The sequence below is a fragment of the Stegostoma tigrinum genome, chromosome 14 (genome assembly GCF_030684315.1).
Source record: "Stegostoma tigrinum isolate sSteTig4 chromosome 14, sSteTig4.hap1, whole genome shotgun sequence".
In the NCBI taxonomy this organism is placed as follows: Eukaryota; Metazoa; Chordata; class Chondrichthyes; order Orectolobiformes; family Stegostomatidae; genus Stegostoma; species Stegostoma tigrinum.
In genome coordinates this window covers 72,353,055-72,373,376 of record NC_081367.1, presented here as the reverse complement: position 1 = coordinate 72,373,376, position 20,322 = coordinate 72,353,055, and the positions used below count along the sequence as shown (strand labels likewise).

The window sequence follows — 20,322 nt, the reverse complement described above, 5'->3', positions numbered from 1 at the left end:
ACAGTGTTGTTTTATTCACCAACAATCAACAAGGAGCAAGAATAGGCCATTCAGCCCCTCAAGCCTGCTTTTCCTTTCACTGATATCATGGCTGATCTGATTTTAAACACTAACTCCACAGTACATTCCTGTGTATCCCCCATAATCTTTCACCCTGTCTGTCATCAGGAATCTCTTGACCTCTGCCCGAAACATATTTAAAGATTCTGCAACTGCTGCCGTTTGAGGAAGGGAATTCCAAACACTCTAAAACAAAAAAAAATGTACAAACTGTGGACACTGGAAGACAAACAAAACAATAAAATCCCAGCAGATCTGGCAGTGTTTGTGGTAAGAAAGCATGTTTAAATGTTGAGTCCACTAACTCTTCTTCAGAAATCAGAATGCTGAAGGAGAATCACTGGTCCTTATACGTTAACTCTGCTTTCTCTCCAAAGATGCTGCCTGACCAGCTGAGTTTCTCCGGAAATTCCCACTTTTGCTTCCAAAGACTCTTAACCCTCCGAGAAAAGAAAAATCCTCATCTTTGTTCTTAATAATAATGGGGTGCCCATTGAAAGCAATCACTTAGTTCTAGATTCTGCCACAAAAGGCAACACGCTTTTCCATATCCACCTGGTCATGTCTCCTCAGGATCTTATATGTTTCAATTAAGTCACCTCTGACCCTTCTAAACTCCAGAGGATATAGGCCCAGCCTGTCTAGCCTTGCCTAATACGGCAACCGGTTGATTCTAGGTATTAATCTAGTAAACCTTCTCTGAACTGCTTCCAATGCATTCATGTTTGTCTGCAAGTTCAGCAACTAGTACCGTACGCCGCACTCTAGGTATAATCCCAGCACTGCCCTGTTTAATTCAAGCATAGCCTCCCTACTTTGGTATTCAATTCCCCTCACAATAAAACACAACATTTTATTAGCTTTCTGATTGCTTGCTGTACCTGCAGACTAGCCTTCTACAGTTCATGCGCTGCGATATCCAGATCATTCTGCAGCCTCTCACCATTAAGATAATACGCTTGTTTTTATTCTTTCTGCCAAAAAGGACCGTTTCACACTTCCCCTATTGTACTCCTTTTGCCAGATCTTCGCTCATTCGCATATCTCAATTTGTAGGCTCATTGTTGCCACCTCACCAATCACTTTCCTGCCTACCTGTGCGCCATCTGTAAGCTTAGCTCCTGTACCACCAGTCCTTTCATCCAACTCATTAATATAAATTGCAATGAGTTGAGGCCCGAGCACCGAGCCCTGTGGCATACGGCATAAGACCTAAGACAATCTGCCAGCCTGAAAATGACCCATTTATTCTGACTCGCTGGATTCTGTCAGCCAGCCAATATTCTATCCATGCCAATATTACACATCAACACTGTGTGCTTTGAGCTTCTGCAATAAGCTTTGATCTAGGTCCCTATCAAATGATTTCTGGAAATCTAAGTGTCCTACTTCAACTGGTTCTCCTTTATCTACAACACAAGCTACCTCTTCAAAGAAATCCAATAAATTAGTTTGGGAGGTGAACAGAGATTTAGAAGCAGTGCATGGGCAATAAGTCTAAATAAGGAGTAAGAATCAGTGCAGGCTTAGTGGGCCGAATGGCCTGTTCCCGTGCTGTATTGTTAAATACAATTTCCCTTTAAAAGAAAAAGTTGGCTCTGCTTGATTATTTTGAAATTATCCAAGTGCCCTGCTAGAATATCTTCAATCATAGCTTATAATGTTTGTCTTTTGACTTTATTCTAGAGATAGGAAATGTCAGTTGGAGAAAAACAATGTTCGAAAGCAATGAGAGAAAGTTGTAGCAATCCCGTGACCTGATTGTCACAACAAGAGCAATAACTTGACATTGGAAAGCTGATTTTAAAGTTCATTTATAATAGGGAAAATTTCTTTCAGAAATTTGCCAAAACGCATCACATTGTGCAGGCCAGAGTATGCACACGGGCAAGATCTCGAATGAGATGAATAAAAACAGTTTAAGAAACCTCCACGTGACTGCAATGTGAGCCACACAGCTCAGCAAGACTACAGAGCAGTTTGTGCACTACAGCTACGGCAAGGAAAATTTCGTTAAAGTTTGGAGTTTCTGATTCGGACTCTAGAATCATACCGTACAGAAGAGGCTTGTTGGCCCATAAAGTCTATACCACCAAGAATTCACTATCTACATGAATCCCACTTTCCAGCACTATGCCCAGATCCTTGAATGTTATGACCCTTCAAGTGCTCATCTAAATAATTATCAACGGTTGTGAGATTTCCATGTATCAACTACGCTCCAAGACAGCGCATTCCAGATTCTTACTACCCTCCGGGGGTTTCCTCAAATTCTCTCTGAACCTCCGCCTTTTCGCTTTAAAATCACGCCTCCTCGGTATTGTCCCGTCAACCAAATGGAACAGATGCTTTCTATTCATACTGTCCTCATAATCTTATACACCTCTAGCAGGATCCTCCCTCAACCTTCACTGCTCCAAAGAAAATGACCCAAGCTTATCCAGCCTCTCTTTGTTGCTGAAATACTCCATCCCAGGCAACAGCTGTCAGGTTGTAACAGCAACAGAATTCACTGATGACCACTTTTCTACACACAGAATACACTGGACATTTTCAGTTTAACTGAACTTTCCGAATATATAGTGGGTCTTGCATTGTGGCCTTACCTTCCGAAGTATTTCATTCCCCTGTCGATTATTCATGTTGTGTTTGGCAATTTCACGCTTGTACTCATACTCATACAAGCGGTCAGTAACATTTAGCAGCAGGATCCCAGGGTTAGAGGTCACATCCTCACATCTGTGCACAATGCTGCTTTCAGGGTCAGGAGACGGAATGGTATAACGGAGGATCAGTCCCATTATTAGGCCTAAACAGAATCAAACAGAAAACTTGTCGTCAACTTTTCATAATCTTTCGTCCTCACTGAACTCTCGAATTACCGCGAGAAATGTACGCAGTTAATATATTTGCGCATTAGCATGTTCTGGGATATAAAAAAAGGGGGTGGGGGAAGGCAGTGACATCATGGTATCATCACTGGGCTAGTCATTCAGAACCCCAGGGGACTCGGATTCAAATCCCACTCTGGCAGATGGTGCCTCAGGGAGGAAATGGCCTAGTGGTATTCTCACTGGACTGTTAACATAGGGATCCAGGTTTGAATCCCACCATGGCAGATGGCGGAATTTGAATTCCATGAAAAACTGGAATTAAGTGTCTGAAGAGGGCCAGGCATCGACTGTCGGGAAAAACCTATCTGATTCACTGATGCCCTTTAGGGAAGGAAACTGCCATCCTTACCTTCATCTGACTCCAGGCCCACGGCAATGTGGTAGACCCTTAATTTATTCATTTCTGAAGAAGGGTCTAGGCCCGAAATGTCAGCTTTCCTGCTCTTCTGATGCTGCTTGGCCTGCTGTGTTCATCCAGCCCTACACCTTGTTACCTTAGACCCTTAACTGCCCTCTAGATAACTAGGGATGGGTAAAAAAAATGGCAGTCCAGCCAATGATGCCCTCATCCTGTGAATAGTTAAATAAAAATTTGATTCCAATACCAAAGAGCTGACTTCAGGGGAAATATGTAACAATTGTCAAAAAAACCCTACCTGGTTCACTAATGCCCTTTACAAAGGAAATTTACCATCTTTACCTGGTCTGGCCTACAATGTGACTCCAAACCCACATGAATGTGGTTGTCTCTTAACTGGCCTCTGGGCAATTAGGGATGGACAATAACTGTCGTTCTAGCCAGTAACACCCACATCTCATGAACAAATTGAAAACAAACACAAACGAGAGTCACCAACACTCACTCTCAAATGCCTCACCAACAAGGCTCTATTGTGGGTTTGTGGATAAAGAACTCTACAGGACATTTCATATGTTACAGCTTGGCTAAGTTAATGATGTGGAGGTGCCGGTGTTGGGCTGGGGTGGACAAAGTCACATGACACCAGGTTATAGTCCCACAGGTTTATTTGAAATCACAGCACTACTCTGAGGAACGGATTACACCTGACAAAGGGGCAGTGCTATAAAAGTTTGTGATTTCAAATAACTCTGTAGGACTACAACCTGGTGTCGTTTAACTTCTGATTTGGTTAAACTAATGACACAGATGCTTTCTCAGCATTTAAATGCATGAATAAAGTCATCACGGAAGTCCAGAAGTCCACAAGCTACTTGGTCACTTGTGGTCAGTGTGTTCTTCCTACTGTTTGTTAGAGATTTTGACACAAACATAGCTGAGCAATTTACACACCGGTACAAAGCGCAAAGAGCAATCTGCTGGGTGAATTTCCCGTGTAATAGTTCAAATACTTCCCAACAATTAATTCCAAAGCAACGGGGAAGAAGAGTGGGAATGAATCACCTTGGAGATGGGGAAAACCAAAAGAAGTGAGAGAACAGGATTAAAAATAGCGCAATGATTTCATTAATGTGGAGAACAATAAGCTACACTTTCTTTATTGTACTCTGCGAGGGCTGTAGGACTGGCTTTTATCTAAACTGGTGGCATAAACCAGGAAGTATCAGCATTAAATACAGCAGCAATTTTTTAGTTCCAATGAGAGCAATGGAGGTGAACATCAGACACCGTGTATCAGACAATCCATTATCACCTATTTTACTTCCCCAGTTGAGGAAGACTTTCATCCCAAGTGTTCAATGTATTTTTACATTGCTATTATGAATTCTATTCTATCTAGCTCTTTTATCAAGAGAACTTAGAACGAGCCAAGATACAAAAGAATGATTATACTTTTACACGTGGCTCATATTTCTGACATGCCCAGACCTTACCACGCAGAGTAATTGACAGTGTAATTGAGGTTCCAGAGCAACAAGGATTCAGAAAATGTCTCAACTGTGCCCAGTTGTAGGCACGTTTTACAGCCTGTATCGAGGTACCTGTGAACCCAACAAGGCTCTCAAAGTGGTAATTGGTAAACTTTTTACTGTAGTTATGCGAGTGCACGACAATAAACCAAATTCAATTCAATTCACAATGTGAATGCCTGGAAACCGCAGCGAAAGTGAGTTAGGTTCAACTCTAGGGATGAGAAACTTCAGTGATAAGGATAGATTGAACAGACTGGGACCGGTCTCCTTGGACAGAAGGCAGCTGAGGGGAGATTTGCTGGAGATTTTAAAAGTCATGATAGGCTGAATAGAGCAGATAGGCTGATGTTGCTCCATCTCATAAAAGAAAAAAGAACAAGTGAGCATAGATTTACAGTGATGAAGCAAGAGTGATGTAAGAAATTTTTTCTTCATACAGCGAGTGGTTAGGCTATGGAATACACTGCCTGGAAATGTGGAGGGAAATTGGCTGGTTATTTGAATAGAAATGATGAGGAGGGACATGGGGAAAAGGCAGGAGATCACCCAGTGCCAAAGAACCAGTGCACATGTGATGGGCTGAATGGTCTCTGTCTGCTTTGCAACAATTCTGTGACTCAAGAAAGGTTCAAGATTTAAAACTTCCAGACTTGAAGCACTTCTCCCATGTCCCTACCCCCACGTCCACACACCAGACCTTGTTGTCACACAGTCTGCTATTACCCACAACCTATGGACAGCCACTAATAGACCCCTTCAGCAGCTATTCATTCTGCCAGGCTGATGGCTATCCACTCCTTTGTGCTTCTCTCTCTTTGGGCTCTATCCCCACCTATCATTCACTCCCTAACTCTTTCCCCGTCCCTGTCTTCTGCACAAATAAAAACCCACCTGTTCCTTGCTACCATCTGCTCTGAGGAAGGGTCACTGCACCCGAAAGCATTAACTCGGATTTCTCTCCACCTGATGCTGCCAAACCACTGAGCTATTTGCAGCAATTTTGGTTTTTGTTCAAGAAAGATCAGCTTGGCATGTGAAAGAAACTTGCAGGACAAGTAAGAAATTCTGAGACAGCAGGAATTAGTAAGTAATTCTTGTTGTTTGATTCAAAAGGGTTAGCACGAAAGCTAAAACTATTACAATGTGAAAGGGTGTTCCAAGCCCTGACAGCTCATTATGGGAGACAGTAGGAACTGCAGATGCTGGAAAATCTGAGATAACAAGGTGTACAGCTGGATGGACACAGCAGGCCAAGCAGCACCATAGGAGCAGGAAAGCTGATGTTTTGGGCCAAGACCCTTCTTCAGAAGAACCACTGTCCTTAAATGGCCTTTTCCATAGAAGTTATAACAATGAGGAGGTGCAGGTGTTGGACTGGGACGGACAAAGTCAGAAATCACATGGCAGAAGGTTATAGTCCAACAGGTTTATAAATCACAGAAGGTAAGTCTACAGGTGCAGCCAGTAATCAGGAAGGCTATCTCATTGTGATCAGAGATAATGGGAATTGCAGATGCTGGAGAATCCAAGATAACAAAGTGTGGGGCTGGATGAACACAGCAGGCCAAGCAGCATCTCAGGAGCACAAAAGCCTAGGCCCGAAACGTCAGCTTTTGTGCTAAGATTTTGCTTGGCCGGCTGTGTTCATCCAGCCCCACACTTTGTTATCTAGGCGAGTAGAATGTTATGTTTTATTGTGAGGGGCATTTTTTTTCTTTTATTCATTCGTGGGATGAGGGCATTGCTGACCAGGCAGCATTTATCGCCCATCTCTAATTGCCCAGGGGGCAGTTAAGAGTCAACCACATTGCATGGGGGTCTGGAGTCACATGTAGGTCAGACCAGGTAAGGATGGCAGTTTCCTTCCCTGAAGGGCATTAGTGAAACAGACAGGTTTTTACAACAATCAGCAATGGATTCATGGTCATCATTAGACTATTAATTCCAGATATTTATTGAATTCAAATTCCACCATCTGCCGTGGTGGGATTCAAACCCAAGTCCCCAGAACATTATCTGGGGCTCTGGATTAACAGTGCAGCAATAATGCCACTAGGCCATCGCCTTCCCATCCCCTGATGAAATTGCAGTGCTCCAAAAGCATATGATTTCAAATAAACCTGTTAAAGCATAACCTGGTACCGTGTTACTTCTGAATAAATATTTTAGGAGAAATGAGTAGATCGACTATTACCATTATCCACTTAACATCCTAAGCTTGCTGCAGCTGAAAGCCCAGATGTTTCAATGTGGGCAGCAGAGAAAGGAGCCAATTGGCACCATTGCTAAACGGCTTTAGGTCAGGGCCTTCGTTAATAAATTAAAGTTTGCTGCAGTAACAACAGGGAAACTGTCACCATTAACATTCATTTCTCCAATCAGATGGGCAAGATAACCAAGAAACTTGGGAGTTGTTGGTCAGTAGATCTAGTGCTAAACATCCCCAATGGTCCTGGAAATGCTAGTTCTGTGTTAAAAGGACTACTAATTTTTTTCATGATAATACAATAAATTCATGTTTCTTAAAATGCTTCTCCTTCATTTCAGCTTCTTTAGCAATTATTAACTTCACTGCATTTATTTAACAAACTGAACATTGACAAAGCAAAACACACAAACTACTTTTAAATTTCCCACTTTGCTGTACATGAATAATTTGACTTGATTAACAACATCATTGCTGCCACATGGCAAAACATCAACTTGACGGTACATCAGTGGTAAGCTGCAAAAGAAAAAGGGGTTAAAACGGTATCAGAGATAATGGGAACTGCAGATGCTGGAGATTCCAAGATAACAAAGTGTGAAGCTGGATGAACACAGCAGGCCAAGCAGCATCTCAGGAGCACAAAAGCTGATGTTTCGGGCCTAGACCCTTCATCAGAGAGGGGGATGGGGAGAGGGTTCTGGAATAAATAGGGAGAGAGGGGGAGGCGGACCGAAAATGGAGAGAAAAGAAGATAGGTGGAGAGGAGAGTATAGGTGGGGAGGTAGGGAGGGGATAGGTCAGTCCAGGGAAGACTGACAGGTCAAGGAGGTGGGATTAGGTTAGTAGTTAGGAGATGGAGGTGCGGCTTGGGGTGGGAGGAACGGATGGGTGGGAGGAAGAACAGGTTAGGAGGCAGAGACAGGCTGGACTGGTTTTGGGAATGCAGTGGGGGGAGGGGACGAACTGGGCAGGTTTTGGGATGCAGTGGGGGAAGGGGAGATTTTGAAGCTTGTGAAGTCCACATTGATGCCATTGGGCTGCAGGGTTCCCAAGTGGAATATGAGTTGCTGTTCCTGCAACCTTTGGGTGGCATCATTGTGGCACTGCAGGAGGCCATGATGGACATGTCGTCTGAGGAATGGGAGAGGGAGTGGAAATGGTTCACGACTGGGAGGTGCAGTTGTTTGTTGCAAACCAAGTGGAGGTGTTCTGCAAAGCAGTCCCCAAGCCTCCAACATAATAAAGTGTGAAGCTGGATGAACACAGCAGGCCAAGCAGCATCTCAGGAGCACAAAAGCTGATGTTTCGGGCCTAGACCCCCCCAAGCCTCCGCTTGGTTTCCCCAATGTAGAGGAAGCCACACCGGGTACAATGGATACAGTATACCACATTGGCAGATGTGCAGGTAAACATCTGCTTAGTAGGAAGGTTATCTTGGGGCCTGGGATGGGGCTGAGGGAGGAGGTGTGGGGACAAATGTAGCACTTCCTGCGGTTGCAGGGGAAGGTGCCGGCTGTGGTGGGGTTGAAGGGCAGTGTGGAGCAGACAAGGGAGTCGTGGAGAGAGTGGTCTCTCCAGAAGGCAGACAAGGGTGGGGATGGAAAAATGTCTTGCGTGGTGGGGTCGGATTGTAGATGGCGGAAGTGTCAGAAGATGACGCGTTGTATCCGGAGGCTGGTGGGGTGGTACGTGAGGACGAGGAGGATCCTCTGGGGGCAGTTGTGGCGGGGGCGGGGTGTGAGGGATGTGTTGCGGGAAATACGGGAGACGTGGTCAAGGGCGTTCTCGACCACTGCGGGGGGAAAGTTGCGGTCCTTGAAGAACGTGGACATCTGGGATGTGCAGGAGTGGAATGCCTCATCCCAGGAGCAGATGCGGTGGAGGCGGAGGAATTGGGAATAGGGGATGGAATTTTTGCAGGAGGGTGGGTGGGAGGAGGTGTATTCTAGGTAGCCGTGGGAGTCAGTGGGCTTGAAATGGACATCAGTTTCTAGCTGGTTACCTGAGATGGAGACTGAGAGGTCCAGGAAGGTGAGGGATGTGTTGGAGATGTCCCAGGTGAACTTGAGGTTGGGGTGGAAGGTGTTGGTAAAGTGGATGAACTGTTCGAGCTCCTCTGGGGAGCAAGAGGCGGCGCCGATACAGTCATCAATGTAACGGAGGAAGAGGTGGGGTTTGGGGCCTGTGTAGGTGCGGAAGAGGGACTGTTCCACGTAATCTACAAAGAGGCAGGCATAGCTTGGGCCCATGCCGGTACCCATGGCCACCCCCTTTGTCTGTAGGAAGTGGGAGGAATTGAAAGAGAGGTTGTTGAGGGTGAGGACGAGTTCGGCTAGGCGGATGAGGGTGTCGGTGGAGGGGGATCGGTCGGGCCTGCGGGACAGGAAGAAGCGGAGGGACTTGAGGCCATCTGCATGAGGAATACAGGTGTATAGGGACTGGACATCCATGGTGAAAATGAGGTGTTGGGGGGGAGGGGGGGCAGGGAATTGGAAGTCCTGGAGGAGGTGAAGGGAGTAAGTGGTGCCACAGACGTAGGCAGGGAGTTCCTGGACCAAAGGGGAGAAAATGGAGTCCAGATCCAGAGCAGCATCCTGAGATGCTTGTTAGCCTGCTGTGTTCATCCAGCTCCACACTTTGTTATCAGAAAAAGTGGCACTTCTGCCAGACAGATAGTTAGATTTTTATGCATATCTTTCAAGGACAGTGAGGAACACCCTTGCTCGGTGAACCACTGCTTAATCCAGGCAAATAGATTATGAAGCATATAAACTTCCACCTGATCCTCTCCATAAAGTTCTCTGCACATTGTGTCTGTGACGTTTTCCTTTGTACTGCCTGTGGTCAGTACGCTGGCATGTCAAAGGTCTGAGTTCTTTTACTCTAAGTACGGTGATAAAATAAATCCAACAGCAAGTTTCTGGTGAGGATTAAAGTAAAATGAAATTATCATAACCTGTCCCTTTTATTATTAAAATATAATAAGTTATTACACACAGAAAGGGTAGAAACAAAAGAGGTCAAAGCAATATTTACTTAAAATCAGAGTGTCTTTAGTGGAAGGCCTGTAGTTTCTTGGATGATGGTGAGGCTTTAACAGGAGGAAACATTTTAACATCTGGTGAAGCAAAGGAAGTTTACTCACTTGCGAATACCATATGATGTAGGAGCAGAAGGATGTCATTGAACTGAGAATGTTTATTCCACCATTCAAAGAGATCATTGTAAATCTGACAATCCTCAGCTCCACTATCTTGCTTTTCGCTTATTGATTAAAGATCAGTCTCAGCCTCCAATATACAAGTCAACCTCGACAGCCCTCTGCGATAACAAATTCCCCAGATTCACTCCCATCAGAAGAAAGTCCTCCTTATCTCCATGTGAAATGGTCTACTCCTTACACTGAGATTACAGCCTCTGCTCCTCCACCCTTCAACATGGGCAAGCTGGCAAAGTTTATTCAGAGATAGTAGGAATGGCTGATGCTGGAGAACCAGAGATGGTTCAAGGTGTAGAGCTGGACCAACACAGCAGGCCAAGCAGCAGAGGAGCAGGAAAGCTGATGTTTCGGACATGGACACCTCTTCAGAAAGGGTCCAGACCCGAAAAGTCAGCCTTCCTGTTCCTCTGATGCTGCTTGGCCTGCTGTGTTCATCCAGCTCCACACCGTGTTACCTCTGGTGATGTTTATTGTCTAGCTTCCAAGTTGGCTTTCAATAGAGTTCAAAGTTGCAACACAATTGGAAGCAGTCCTTCTGCAACTGTCATGCTATTGTTATCAGCTGACTAACCTCATAGAAAGTTCATCGATAATAGAATCCCTAAAGTCCGGAAGCAGGCCATTTGACCCCTTCAGTCCATACTGACACTCTGAACAGCATCACCCTCAACCCTACCCCTGTAACCTTGTGTTAGTCGGCACAGTCGCCCGAGGGTGGGATCGAACCCAGGTCCCCGGCACTGTGAGGCAGCAGTGTTAACCAGGCTGCTCTCAGCCAGTTTGATGGCTGTTGGTGGCATTCCCTTTGTTCTGTAAGCAGCTTCCACCAACAGCCATCAAAATGGCAGAGAGCAGCACGGTGGCTCAGTGGTTAACCTTTACTCTGTAAGCAGCTTCTGCTGATTTTAACAGCCGATATCCACAATGATTCTTTGTGTGACTTTCACAATGACAAAGTCCTTTTCCCAAACAAAGTGCAAAGGGTCTGTTTACCAAACCACCCTGCATTGTCAGTCGACACATCGAGATTCATTAAGTCTAGTCTGGAGGAGGAGAGCAACATGATACAGAACGTCATTGGATCTCTCTATATTGGTGTTTCACGCATCCAATTTCAACACATTTTTTGTGGGGAATCAGAGAGACTTCCTTAAAAGGGATTTGTGAATTTCATGGGTAGCGATGAATGTTTGCATGTAATGTGGGAGTTGCTCTGAAATGTTAAAGGGTGAATATTTGTTCTGCTGACACATAAGAAATTAGGTGCTAAGCTGCACCATGGGCGCCTCTGTCTCACAGACAAACTGTGGTAATCTAATTATACTCTGCTCTCTGTAAATGTTGAACTAAAGCTAAAAAGATACTGAACTATCTAGAGCAGCGATCGAGAAGTGAGGAACTGTCTAGTTGTACACATTGTTTTTGGGCAGCTGACCTTTGCTTCTAAGTTGGTTGATTAGGTCATGTACTGCCGCTGTTGCTAGGCGTAAGACTATGGGGAAGTTAAAAGTTGTATCTTACATACATGACTGACTGTGATGTAAAATCCTATATAAAGGGAGGACGGTTCTCTTATTGGGGAGCATCGCTTGACATGGCTCCACAAGCCCTGTGAAGATTGTTAAGTGATCCTCCAAAAGCTTGTACTTGTTTAAATAAACTGTGGATATTTACAGAAGTCGGTGTATTGCATTTGTATTAAGTGTGTAGGAGTCTCCTAAAAGGGAACGCCACAGCTCAAGACAGGGAACTGTGTGGAGCACCAAATGGCAAATATCACATGATTTGCAGCAGATGTTTGAATAGGCTGTGTCCAAGTTTTCAAAAGTATGACATTACTTTCCATCTACAGACTCATCATAGGCAGGTTTCCTCCTACTCCCTCACATTACACAATCACTTCATCTTTAAACATCCTGCATTTCACAAAGCAGCGCGCCATCCAGGTGCACTTCCCTTTCACTCCTGGACCCAGGGGTGGCACGGTGACCCAGGGGTTAGTGCTGCTGCCTCACAGCTCCAGGGACTTGGGTTCCGTTCCTCCCTCGGTCAACTGTCCGTGTGGAGTTTTGCACATTCTCCCTGTGTCTGTGTGAGTTTCCTCCCACAGCCCAAAGATGCACAGGTTGGGGTGGATTGGCCATGGGAAAGGCAGAGTTATAATGTAGGGGGTTGGAGCTGGGGTTGGGTCTGGGTGGGCTGCTGTTTGGAGGGTCAGTGTGAACTCAGTGGGTTGAATGGCCTGCTTCCATACAGTATGGACTCTATGATACTCCAAGCTGGGAGGCCATCCCTCAAAAGAAAGAGCTGTGCTGCAAACAGGTAGGACTTGGTTAGGACATCAATCACAGAATTATTATGGGCCAGGAGATCATTTGGCCCATCATGCATGCACTGACTCTTCTAAGAACATCATTACCCAGTGCCTACCTCCTGCCTTTTCCCCATCTCCCTGCACACCATTCATATCGAAAATAATTATTGCCTCAATTGAATCTGCCTCCACCACATTTCCAGGTAGTGAATTCCAGGCTGTAACTAGTCACAAGGTGAAAGAGTTTCTTCCCATTGCACCAGTCCTTCTTTTGCAAATCACATCAAATATTTGCCTTCTTGTTCTTCTTCCACTTTAAGGGGAGCACTTTCTTGTATCGATTCTGTCCAGCCCACTCATGGTTTTCAAAGTCTCTGTCAAACCATCTCTCAGCCTTCTTCTCTCCAGGGAGAACAATCCCAACTTCTTCAGTCTAACCTCATTATTGAAGTGTCTTATTTCTGGATCTATACTCAGAAATCACTATTACACTCTCTCCAAGGCACTTGTGTCTTTCCTCCGATGTGGTGTCCACAACAATATGCAATATTCCAGCTGGGGTCTAACAAGTGTCTCATACGAGGTCAGCATCACCTCCTTTGCTCTTGGACTCTATGCTCCTAACAATAAAGCTGAGGACACTGTATGCTTTATTTACTGCTCTCTCTACCTGTCCTGCCACTTTCAACGATGTACGCACATACACACCCAGGTCCCTCTGCTCCTGTCCCCACCTTTTGAATTGTGCTCCTTATTTGATGTTGTCTTACAAAGTTCTTCTGAACAAAAAGTGTAGCCCCAAAACTTAACACACATTTTCTGCCACCTCTCTGGCTATTTGACCAACCGGTCTATGTCTTTTCAGAGCTCCACACTGTTCGCTTCACCATTTACAATTCTTCTAAGCTTGGTGTCATCTGCAAATTTTGAGACTGTCCCCTGCACGCTAAAATCCAGATCATGAATCCGTGTTAGGAAAAGCAAGGGGCCCAATGCTGGCCACTGAGGAACTCCATAATAAACCTTCTTCCTGCCTGAAAAGCATCCCATGACAATTACTCGGTTTCCTTTCACTCAGCTGAATTATATCCATGTTGCTTCTGCCTCTTTTACACGATAATCTCTAACTCTAATCTCTAATCTCATAAGTCTATTGTGTGCAATTGCATCAAACACGTTCTGGAAATCCAAGTGAAATGGGCTGGTTCAGTGGCTCTGTTTTTTTCAGGTGAATTCCTGTGTCAAGCAGGGACTGGTCTCCCCTGGCAATGTCAGTCCAAAAGGCAGGGAGTGGTGTCAGTGAGCAGTTCATTAAGGAGCAGCGGCATCTGGGTAGATCCCACGCTGCAAAATACCTGAACTCGCTGATTCCCTACTCCATGCATCCAAGATCTCAGTCCCTTTCCTAGCTACTCCTGTGCTGGAGTTCAAAATCAGAAGTCACACACCACCAGATCATAGTTAAACAGATTTATTTAAAATCACAAGCTTTCAGAACTTTCAGATGATAAGGGGGCAGTGCTCTGAAAGCTTACGATTTCAAGCAAACCTGTTGGACTATAACCTGGTGTCGTGTGACTTCTGACCTCGTCCACCCCAGTCCAACACCGACACCTGAGGTTCAAAGCCGCAGGATCCATTCTGAAGAAGGGTCACGGACCCACAACTTCAACTCTGATTTCTCTGCACAAACGCTGCCAGATCTACTGAGATTTTTCAGCAATTTCTGCTTTTGTTTCTGATTTCTAGCATCCGCAGTTCTTGGGTGTTTGTTTTCAAAGCCACAGAACTGTCAGACTACAGAAAAGCAAAGGCCTCGAAGAAATCCTCAAAGAACAAGGAGATTTAAAGTCAAATTGTGATGACTGTGTATCACTGCAACAGCTGGATAGCACTGTACCAGGGAGTTCACAGCCCCATCTCTGGTGTATCAGAGATAGTAGGAACTGCTGATGCTGGAGAATCTGAGATGACAAGGTGTAGAGCTGGATGAACACAGCAAGCCACGCAGCATCAGAGGAGCAGGAAAGCTGATGTTTCAGGTTGGACCCTTCTCCAGACCTTAAATGTCAGCTCTCCTGCTCTACCGATGCTGCCCGGCCTGCTGCGTTCATCCAGCTCTACACCTTAATATACAACTTCAGTTGTTTTTTAAAAAAACAAATCATCCTCCAATATTTCTGCCACCTACATTCAGACCCCACCACCAAAAAAATACTTCAATCCCCACCCCTGTCTACTTTCCACAGGGGCTGCTCTTTTTGCAACTTGTCACCTCCACATTCGTAACCTATCCCTCCACCACACCTGGTACATTTCCCTGACCCACACCTCCCGTCTCACCTCCTTCCAGATCCAGCAGAGATTCACCTGCACCTCATCTAACTTCATCTACTGCTCCCGATGAGGTTCCCTCTGTATTGGGGACTGGTTTGTGGAGCATCTGTGCTCTACACACGCCAACCATCCGAAACTTTCATTTGCCATCCATTTAACTCCCCCTCTTACTCACCTGGTGACATGTCCATCCTTGGCCTCCTTCAATGGCAGACTGAGGCCACATGTAAACTGGAGGAACAACACCTGATATTTCACCTTGGGAGCTTACAGCCCAATGGCCTGAATGTTGACTTCAGCAGCTTCAAAATCTCTCCTCCCCCAACCTGTCCACCTTCCTACACACCTATCCTCTCCACCCTTTTCACTACCTAGCCACAATAACACCCTTCCTTGCATCCAATCTCCCATCTCATCTACCCCTTCACCAGCCTTAACCCCCTCCCCTCTATTTATTCTTGGGCTCCACCCCCCACCCCCCAGTTCCCTAGTCTTGAAGAAGGGTTTTGGTCCAAAACATGGACTTTCCTGATCTTTGGATGCTATTGGACCTGCTGTGCTTTTGCAGCCTCACGTTTAAAGATTTCAATCCATTCAGACCTGCTTTATGAGAAAAAAAGAACAGAATATTAGAGAAACTCAGCAAGCCTGACACCACTTGTGGAGACAGAGGAACACTTCCGAGGAACAATCGTACTGGGCTCCAAACATTAACTGTTTCTCTCTGCACAGATGGTGCCTGACCTGTTGAGTTTCTCTGCGCTGGTTTCAGGTTTCCAGCATCCAGCGTGATTTCCCTCATTCCAAGCTCTGAAGACAGGCTTGCTACAATCAGGCAGGACCGTGGTTGCCACGTCTCTTGGTGCATTTGGGTGTTTTGAGTTAGCTATTCCCGGAAGGTTAAGTGGGAAAGCCTGGGACAGCACCAGGGCTGTTTGTTGGGAGAAAGGAGAGACACCTGAGCACCCCAACAGCTCAGTGGAAGCATAGAGCTCATTCCTTGCACAAACTCTGGCGTTTACTCCGAGCTCAGCACTGACAGAAGGAACGCCTTGTGTTATGTCTGTGTGATCATTTGTTTGTTGCAAATGATCTAATTTCACAATTTCAGAAACAGTGGCTGCTTAATACTACTCAACGCGCGGACCTGGCTTTCGCTTTGCTAATGTTTAACAGGAGAAGTTATACTTTGTTCTGTATGTGGGTGTGGGTGTCTCACCGTAAAACATAGCCCCGCCAGTCTCATGCAGAAAGCGCACTCTCCGGTGTTTAAAAAGCCAAATTGTCAACAGGGTGAGGATCAGCAAGAAGTTGAAGATCAGCAATTGCACCGACTCTTGCCGGTGGCTCTCTGCAGCGTTCCGACCCGGTTTGTTCTTCGGCCCGGCCAGGCTGGACATGTTTGCAGAGAGGGTCGGACCCGAGGATTCCGCTCCGTTACATCCACACTGGGCAGCTGTCAGCGAAGGGTGGCCCCCCGCGCTGTCCCCCGGGACTTGTAGTTCCCGCCTCCGCCCCGCCCCAGCCAGCCGCGCGCCCGCTGGACTACATCCCCCACAGTGCCCCGCGCGCGCTCACCCTCTCCCCGCTGGGAGACCTCTCCAGCTGAGCTCACAGCTGAAGCAGGAACCAATTCCCGGTTAAAGTTACCCCCACCCCTTCCTTTTTCTGCATTCTAGCTCGGGGTGAGACACCTTGGGCAGATTTGACACCTGAAGGTTAATGGGGTGCACAAGCTGAGAAACGCTGGTTCACACTTAAGGTATCTCACAGGTTCTATTCCCTACCCATTGATTTTACCTCTCTCCATGCCAACTCTGCCAACCAGCCCCGTTTGCAAACTATGGTAGTGCCATCACCTTTAAACCAGGACACCCAGGCTCAAATTGCACTTGCTCCCGAATAACATCCCTCAACAGGTCCTATCTAGAGTATACAATCACTCGCCCTTGTGACACAACACTCCTTCTGAAACCTCAGAGCGCAGGATGCCAAGAGGAACCAACCAAGGTTTTCGCAATAAACAACTGCACCTCCCAGTCGCGAACCATTTCAACTCCCCCTCCCATTCTTCAAACGACATGTCCATCCTGGGCCTCCTGCAGTGCCACAACGACGCCACCCAAAGGTTGCAGGAACAGCAGCTCATATTCCACTTGGGAACCCTGCAGCCCAATGGTATCAATGTGGATTTCACAACTGGTGCAGCAGGCTCAAAGGGCTGAATGGCCTATTCCTGCTTCTGTTTTCTAACCATTGATTTCACCCATCTCTCTGCCAGTTGTTTGTAGCTTAACTAGACCATTTGCAAACCTGGTGCTGTATTTGGCCCAGGGTATGATTGTGACCAGTTATTTATCACTAAGAATGCCTATTTTGGCATCAGTAATATCATCCAACTCTGCACATGGTTCAGGTCACCTCCTACCGAAACCCTCAGCTATCTCTCTGTTATCTCTAAACCTGATTATTCCAAGTTTCTCTGAACAAATCTCCATTTTGCAACCTCCAGGAAGTTGAGTTCACTAAATCTCATTTGGTTTTGTATTTACTGTGTTAAGTGTCTGGTGCACCAACCCGTCAGTGCTCTAGTTTTCAAATCTCTCCATGGTCTCATCCTCCTCTGTCTCTTCAAGTCCCTAGTTCCTCCAATTTGAATCACTCCACCATTGGTAATCAAGCTCATGATGCCTAGGCCAGGGGTTTGAACATAGAACATGGAACTGTATAGCACAGGAATGGGCCCTTCAGCCCATGATGTTGTGCTGAACATGACACCAGATTAAAGTAATCCCGTCCTCCTGCCCTTGGTCCATATCCCTCCATTCCTTGCATATTCATGTGCTTATCTAAAAGTCCCTTAAAAGCCCCTACTGTATCTGCCTCCACCCCCACCCCTGGCAGTTTGTTCCACACACCTACCACACTAAGTTTAAAAAAGTTTGGAAAAACTCAGGTTGTTTTCTCTTGAGGCAGAGGCTGAGGGGAGACATGATAGGCGTCTATAAAATTATGAGATGCATAGATAGGGTTGATGGTCAGAATCTTTTCCCCAGGGTTGAAATGTCTAATTCTAGGGGGCCTGCATTTAAGGTAAGAGGGAGGAAGTTCAAAGGAGATGTGATGGGCAAGGTTTTTAAACTTAGTGTGGTAGGTGTGTGGAACACACTGCCAGGGGTGGGGGTGGAGGCGGATACAATAGGGGCTTTTAAGGGACTTTTAGATAAGCACATAAATATGCAAGGAATGGAGGGATATGGACCATGGGCATAATGAAAATATTGTAATTCAGCTGGGTGTGGGAGAGGGATTTGGGCGAATGCTCACCCAGTTGAGAAGTGTTCTTTGAGCCAAAAATGTATTCATCACCTTTGGCCCTAAATTTTACAATTCCCTCAATAAAACTCTCTGTTTCTCTCTCTGTCTACCTGTCTCTGCTCCTTTAATTCACAGCTCTTCGAGAAGTAAATAAACCAGTAAAACAGGCCAGTGCTCCAAAACAAAAGAGTTGAAAATCAGAAACAGAAACAGAGGTTGTTGTATCAGTGATAATGGGAACTGCAGATGCTGGAGAATCCAAGACAATAAAATGTGAGGCTGGATGAACGCAGCAGGCCCAGCAGCATCTCGGGAGCACAAAAGCTGACGTTTCGGGCCTAGACCCTTCATCAGAGAGGGGGATGGGGTGAGGGTTCTGGAATAAATAGGGAGAGAGGGGGAGGCGGACCGAAGATGGAGAGAAAATAAGATAGGTGGAGAGGAGAGTATAGGTGGGGAGGTAGGGAGGGGATAGGTCAGTCCAGGGAAGACGGACAGGTCAAGGAGGTGGGATGAGGTTAGTAGGTAGGAGATGGAGGTGCGGCTTGGGGTGGGAGGAAGGGATGGGTGAGAGGAAGAATGGGTTAGGGAGGCAGAGATAGGTTGGACTGGTTTTGGGATGCAGTGGGTGGAGGGGAAGAGCTACCTAGAATACACCTCCTCCCACCCACCCTCCTGCAAAAATTCCATCCCCTATTCCCAATTCCTCCGCCTCCGCTGCATCTGCTCCCACGATGAGGCATTCCACTCCCGCACATCCCAGATGTCCAAGTTCTTCAAGGACCACAACTTTCCCCCCACAGTGGTTGAGAACGCCCATGACCGTGTCTCCCGCATTTCCCGCAACACATCCCTCACACCCCGCCCCCGCCACAACCGCCCAAAGAGGACCCCCCTCGTTCTCACACACCATCCCACCAACCTCCGGATACAACGCATCATCCTCTGACACTTCCGCCATCTACAATCCGACCCCACCACCCAAGACATTTTTCCATCCCCACCCCTGTCTGCTTTCCGGAGAGACCACCTTCTCCGTGACTCCCTTGTTCGCTCCACACTGCCCTTCAACCCCACCACACCCGGCACCTTCCCCTGCAACCGCAGGAAATGCTACACTTGCCCCCACACCTCCTCCCTCACCCCTATTCCAGGCCCCAAGATGACATTCCACATTAAGCAGAGGTTCACCTGCACATCTGCCAATGTGGTATACTGCATCCACTGTACCCGGTGTGGCTTACTCTACATTGGGGAAACCAAGCAGAAGCTTGGGGACCGCTTTGCAGAACACCTCCGCTCGGTTCGCAATAAAGAACTGCACCTCCCAGTCGCAAACCATTTCCACTCCCCCTCCCATTCTTTAGATGACATGTCCATCATGGGCCTCCTGCAGTGCCACAATGATGCCACCCGAAGGTTGCAGGAACAGCAACTCATATTCCGCTTGGGAACCCTGCCGCCCAATGGTATCAATGTGGACTTCACCAGCTTCAAAATCTCCCCTTCCCCCACCGCATCGCAAAACCAGCCCAGTTCGTCCCCTCCCCCCACTGCACCACACAACCAGCCCAGCTCTTCCCCTCCACCCACTGCATCCCAAAACCAGTCCAACCTGTCTCTGCCTCCCTAACCCGTTCTTCCTCATACCCATCCCTTCCTCCCATCCCAAGCCGCACCTCCATCTCCTACCTACTAACCTCATCCCACCTCCTTGACCTGTCCGTCTTCCCTGGACTGACTATCCCCTCCCTACCTCCCCACCTATACTCTCCTCTCCACCTATCTTCTTTTCTCTCCATCTTCGGTCCGCCTCCCGCTCTCTCCCTATTTATTCCAGAACCCTCACCCCATCCCCCTCTCTGATGAAGGGTCCAGGTCCGAAACGTCAGCTTTTGTGCTCCTGAGATGCTGCTGGGCCTGCTGTGTTCATCCAGCCTCACATTTTATTGTCACAGAAATAGAGGTTGCTGGGGAATACTCAGTAGGTCTGGCAGCATTTGTGGAGAGAGAGAGTGAGGGAGAGAGAGCAAGAGAGAGAGAGAGAAAGAAAGAGAATTAATGCTTCAGGTCCAAT

At 46.7% G+C, this 20,322-nt stretch overlaps 1 protein-coding gene across 2 annotated transcripts in view; it reads right to left on the bottom strand.

The window, feature by feature from the left end:
- The window catches only part of LOC125457988 (sodium/hydrogen exchanger 9-like), a 453,786-nt gene extending 437,397 nt beyond the window's left edge, over positions 1–16,389 (bottom strand). For both annotated transcript variants that reach the window (XM_059651223.1, XM_059651224.1), the window contains exons 1-2: positions 16,147–16,389; positions 2,667–2,869 (exon numbers count right to left, since the gene is read on the bottom strand). In XM_059651223.1, coding sequence (XP_059507206.1) covers positions 2,667–2,869; positions 16,147–16,327 — 384 coding nt within the window. In that variant the 5' untranslated portion in view covers positions 16,328–16,389. The remainder of the gene's footprint in view (positions 1–2,666; positions 2,870–16,146) is intronic.
- Between the last annotated feature and the right edge of the window lie 3,933 nt (positions 16,390–20,322).